Source organism: Schistocerca piceifrons, chromosome 4, assembly GCF_021461385.2.
Source record: "Schistocerca piceifrons isolate TAMUIC-IGC-003096 chromosome 4, iqSchPice1.1, whole genome shotgun sequence".
In the NCBI taxonomy this organism is placed as follows: Eukaryota; Metazoa; Arthropoda; class Insecta; order Orthoptera; family Acrididae; genus Schistocerca; species Schistocerca piceifrons.
In genome coordinates, this window is record NC_060141.1 from 460,937,906 (window position 1) to 460,943,905 (window position 6,000).

Genomic DNA, 6,000 nt, shown 5'->3' on the forward strand with positions numbered 1-6,000 from the left:
ACTTGATTTTGTGCAAACGTCATCCCAATTAGGAAAAAGTAACAATACTGAACAGTATTAAGAAAAGTTATTAGAGACGATAACAGTTACATGACTGTACGTAAAGTTAAAGGAGGTCTTCAAAGTGTCGTCCTTATATCCGTATCTAGGCCGGCACCCGTCGCTGCAGTGAGGTTCAAATCCTTTCAAACACGCCTCACCCAATTCAGTTTCTGCCATTTAGGCGTTTAGATGTCGTCTCACCATATCAGCAAAATGTGCTGGTGCTCCATCATGCATATACCACATGCTCTGCGTCGCTCTGAGGGAACACCCTCAACCACCCCTGTAAAATATGCCGCAGAAACTGAAGGTGATTTCGTCCACAGAATATGTTTGGTAACATACATGTCCCAAGAAGACGATCATCTAGTATCGCTAAGCACAGATATGACTCCATAAGTGAGACTTGTGATAATTAATCACACCATCAATAGTGAACCCTTTTCCATCTGTAATTAACATGTTATTGCCAGATGTAGGATTGATAAAAGCTTTTTGTTCGATCCACTGGTAGAACGCTAGTCTAGGGCTAAAGTCAGCGTCACTGACAAGGGGACCTTCTGGTCTTTGAAATCTCAATCCGAACTGAATTTCCAACGTTCTTACTATACTTCAAGGGTGTCCACTCATGGAAATCTCGAAAAACTCTATCTAGAAAATTCCCGAAAAGAAAAGGATTCTAGAGCATTAAACGTAGCTCATGCACACCTCATTGATGGGTCATAAGCAGCAACGCAGGACGTAAGTGAAGTACCTCACTCAAAAGAATGCCGGCACAGTAACTCAGTTAATGGATCAACGACGAACTGAAACGGGTGTCTTGCGACGTCCGCACCGAGCAGATGAAACGAACGAAAACGAACAAAACCAGATTAAGAAAAGTAGGGTACTAGAGAGTCATGTGGCTGATCTAGGTTCGATCCTTCCCACCTACCGATGTGGGTTGATTTTCTTTTTCTTTAATTGTTTTAAAAATTATAACAACTGTTAAATGAAGTTAATGACCTGAGTCATCATCAATTACATCATAAACAATTTTATTTTGTTTATGAAATGGCAGTCGCAGCTACGTAAAATGTGAATTACGCTCAAAAATATTTTCTTTTTTAAAAATTAAGTAATTTCAAATTCATTTTTAATCGAGGTAAATAAATTACCACCGTCACAAAATTCTGGTTGGAGTTTCAATTACATAATTTTTTTTTATAATGTCATGTTCATTTGCCAATTTTTTATTTTAGGTGCAAGTACCAGAATTATAATTGTCATAAAAATATTGAAAACAAAAAATATTTCGGCATCTTGCAAAATTTATGAAGGTCGATTGTTTACAGGAACAACGATTTAAAAAAAAAGATGTGGTGAGCAGCACGCTTCGTTGACATTCCTGAACACTTCTCTTTCATCAGAAAGCCTGGAAGCCTACCAGGCAAATCGGATCATTTCCTTAAAAATTGGCGATGACAACTGATGGTGGCCTGTTAATTGTAGTTTTATACAGTCTTCAAGAAAATTTATTTCTCTGTTCTTTTCAGTAAGAGGAGCGGAAATTTGTATTTTTATCACATTTTTTCTTGTCTATATAAATAGGCATCATATGGTTCAACACGTGGGGTACATTTCGGAGGAATCACTTTAATTTACGTGTTGGTGATTTCTCATCAACCTGGAAGATTTCGTCGTATAGTTCAGGCTTTGCTTGTCCACCTCAAGAGTCAATAATTAACAGAAACCGTTCTTCACCAAGATTCCAAACACCTGTTGAGAAAGTCACTATGCAGTTCTGTCGTTAGCTTCCAACATTTGGAAGACGTTATTACAAAGTTTTTATAATTTTGCCGTATCCTTTTACTGTTTTTTTTTTTTTTTTTTTTTTAATCGGGGACCAAAATTACCGGTTGCCACTTGCAAACAAACAAACCTTTGAGACAGGATGTTTCCAGACAGAGTGAGAGCGTATTGAGCGGTATATGTATGCGTCACTTTATTCATGTCGTGTCTTTTGACGAAAATAGTTTTGCTTCCATTGACAGTCAGAGTCTTGTTTGCGCCGTCTGATACTGATTTCCTGGAAAGAAATAACAACCGATATTAAAGTATTTTGTTAGAGAATCGTAAAAATAGAGTGCAAAATTAATTTTAAATACCCCGATACCCCGCAATAAAAAAATCCTTTGTTGAAATTCGGTGTCAGTTTTAACGTCTGGATTAGAAAATGTCTGCATTAGCCAAGGTTTATGTGAACGTCGCTGTTTCTGTTCTTGAAACAAATCTTGTCACTTTTCGCTGAGGAATTCCGTGCTTATTTTTGATTCTATGAACCCAGCTGTCAGAAGATTAAAATTCAACATCTGTAAACTGTTATGCTGCTGGTAAAACCCACTGCTGCAAATTCCGTGCAGTCACTTGCCGATAATCCTGTCGGGTTTCAACAGAAAGATCAAACGTCCAAGAACTATGTCCCGGAACTGATTGCTGCTAGCTTATCAAAGTTCTTGCTTCCTTTTCTATTGCTTCTTCCCATTGGGATAAATATCCCATCTTTCTTAACCGGCTGAACGCTTTATTTATTTATTTCTTTTTTTTTTGAAATGTCGTAGTTTCCACGTGGGATGAGCATTTACAATATTAACTACGTTCATTTTGTAATCCAAAGAAGACGGTCTACTTCTCTCGTCCTTTTTTCTTCTGGTTCATAATGAACAGACGAGCTGTTTCCTTCGTACCTTTTGAAAGGCTTACCTTCACAGTTTTCAGTTTTTTGATCAGGTTTGTCATCAGTCACAATTATCTTTTCAGCGAACACGTCATAGCACTTCTGTAAATTTCTTCAACCATCAACATTGCTTCAGGAGAAATTGTCGTTACGATTACGAGGCAATCAAATAATTTGCAACAAGCAAGATTTCATGATAAACAACACCATCTTTTCACATCACCTTCGACATTTCATTGTATAATGAATCTGCAGCTTCTGATACTTTCTCGATGTCTTCATTGACAGACATTTCTAATTCACAATATATTTCACGGTACAGAGCGCTCCAGTGTCTGCAATGAACTGGCACTGTAGCAGGTAAGGCCGACTGCTCGATTGGTTCCGTGCGGGCTTTGACACTTCCTCACCGTCTGCCTGTTTGTACACACAGTTGGCCAACAGCAATTTTCTGCTTTTCCACGAAGACACTGGTTCCTCGAATTTACAACGAATATTTTCAACCTTTCTACAGTTTATAATATCGCCCAATTTTGTAGTATTATTGTAATGACAGTAATTAATGCTTTAATTTGTCTCCATCAAAATGCATTTGAAATTATTCAACTTCTTAAAAAGAAAGTATTGACGATTGTAATTCATATTTTAGCCTGTGACAGCCATTTTATAACAACATGAAATTATTTATGATTGAATTCATAATACTTTAGGTGATTAACTTTATTTAAAAGTTGTTTTACTTTTTCAAACAATTAATAAAAGAAACAAGAGTCGAGCATACAGGTAGAATGGAACCCGGATCGGCCGTGTAACATTCCAGCACCCTACTAATTGAGCAATTTCACGCGAGTGTTGCCATGCTACTTTAAATGTATATGGCGTGTGAGCTACGCTTAAAACTTTAGAGCTTTTCTTTTCGGGACTTTCAGGATAGTGCGCCTTAAGACTTGTATGAGTGGACGACCTTGAGGTATACTACTAACCTGCGAAGTCTCATTCCGAACTGTGTCCTATTGTAAGGCACTGAACTAGTAGGTGTTGTGGGTAGACTGCATTGCAATGTATTATTCTCCAACGCTGCTGTGGCTCATTCCAGAATTTTGTGTGGCAGGTCTCCTTGCCAAGATTGCTGTAGAGTATTTTGACTACTTCCAGCACCACTTTTCCAAGCACAGGCGTAACTCGTGCGGTCCTAACCACACCCGCGGCATTTGGAAGGCTCCCAGTTTCTCAGAGGGGTTAATGCACACTTGTAAACGTTTGGGGAGCCTTCGAGCAGGGTATGCTACTTGGTACAATCGTGCAACCTCCCGTGAATTGTCACGAAATGCGTGTTGGTCAACTACTCGTTACTGTAATGTTGGTTGGTTGGTTGATTTGTGGGGACGGAACCAGACATCGAGGTCATCGGTCCCATCGGATTAGGGAAGGAAGTTGGACGTTTCCTTTGAAGTGAACCATCCCCGCAGTTGCCTTAAGCGATTTAGGGAAATCACGGAAAATTTAAATTACGATGGCCGAACGAGGGTTTGAACTGTTATCCTTCCGAATGTAAGTCCAGTGTGTTAACCACTGCACCACCTTGCTCGGTATTGTAATGCTCCACACTACCACCGACATTAGTACAGCACAACTGACACTCCGCAAACAGCTGACAGAGTGGCTCTCTGACTCTGTACTGTCCTGTCGTATCCACTCTTTACAACTCCACGTCTACAGATTGTAAAACAAAGACCATACACCGACAGGCGTGCAGTGTTTACACAGAATCACGTTAGTTGTGGATTGTAACTGCAAATCCGCAATTATCCCGTAAAAGATTCGTTTGCCGGCCTATGTTTACTCAGTATTTGGTGCTTCTAGTATCGTCTACTTTCAACTGTGTTAGCTTACAGCATTGACACGTTCTGTATCAGCAAGCGGCCGTTAGTCTTAAAATAGGCCTGGTAAGTAGAGTTTTCGACGTGGCTGTGGACGCTGACCGCGCGGCGCGCTGTCGTGTTGCAGCCGCGCTACCTGCTGACGTCGCTCGCGAGCAACGACCTGGCCATCGGGCTGCTGGTGACGCCGTTCGGAGTGCTGCCCGCCGTCTACCGCTGCTGGCCCTACGGCGAGATCTTCTGCCAGATACAGGTAGGCCGCCGGCGCACCGCCACGCCTCTCACCCACCTTCTGCTCAGACTCTGGCGTGTAATCCACCAAAGAAATGAGACGTGCTCAAATGTATGGGAAACTTTGAAATTGTTCCATGCCGTGGGATTGGAAGTCCCATTTCTGAAGAGCCATTTGTAGTGATGTTGTAAATACTCCTGGACAAAGATTTGATATGTCTCTAACTATGCCCCTAGCAAGAGCCCTTTAAGACGTTTAAGTAATTTTTGGTCAGTCTAGAATGAGATTCTCACACTGTAACGGAGTGTGCGCTGATATGAAACTTCCTGGCAGATTAAAACTGTGTGCCGGACCGAGACTCGAACTCGGGACCCGTGTGCCGAGTTAGAGTTTTGGTCTAGCACACAGTTTTAATCTGCCAGGAAGTTTCATGTTGGCCGATCTGTGTGAAGTCTGCACTGTTGGTAGCTGAGAAGGGTTGAGGAGCTGTTCTCAGAACTACATGTTGCAGGTATTCTTATACACTATTCTCGCAGTGATAGGCTTTATCGAGCAGGTGAATCACTCGCACATGCAACATGTCAAGACTTTTATTCCGCATGACAATTCGTATTGCATTTTTAGCGTGTAGTTTATTTGATCATCTGTTATATCTTTAACTTCTACAGGTCCTCGATGTACCCTTAGACAGTTCTCACCTGACGCTGCAGCTCTTAGAAACTAATATGCACAGTCATACAACCAAGTAGCAAACGGCCTTGCCTCTGTGGTAACACCGGTTCCCGCCAGACAATCGAAGTGAAGCGCTGTCGAGCTTGGCTAGCACTTGGATGGGTCACCGTCCGGGTCTGCCGAGTCCTGATGGCAAGTGGGCTGCGCTCAGCTCTTATTAAGGCCAGCTGAGGAGCTACTGGACTGTGGAGTAGCAGCACCGGTCACGAAAACTGATAACGGCCATGAGAGCGGTGTGCTGACCACATGCCCATCCATATCCACCACAACCACTGAATCCTGTGTGCTGCGGATGACACGGATGCTGATCGGTACCGTTGGGTCTTCAAACCCTGTGCGGACGGTGTTTGGTTTTATTTTATATCACCAAGTAACTTAAATTTCATGTTCGTCCCACG

General features: G+C 41.8%; 1 protein-coding gene across 1 annotated transcript in view; it reads left to right on the forward strand.

The window, feature by feature from the left end:
• Positions 1–5,619, forward strand: part of LOC124795911 (trace amine-associated receptor 1-like) — a 54,527-nt gene extending 48,908 nt beyond the window's left edge. The window contains exons 2-3 of the mRNA XM_047259991.1: positions 4,766–4,891; positions 5,539–5,619. Coding sequence (XP_047115947.1) covers positions 4,766–4,891; positions 5,539–5,619 — 207 coding nt within the window. The remainder of the gene's footprint in view (positions 1–4,765; positions 4,892–5,538) is intronic.
• Positions 5,620–6,000: the final 381 nt, after the last annotated feature.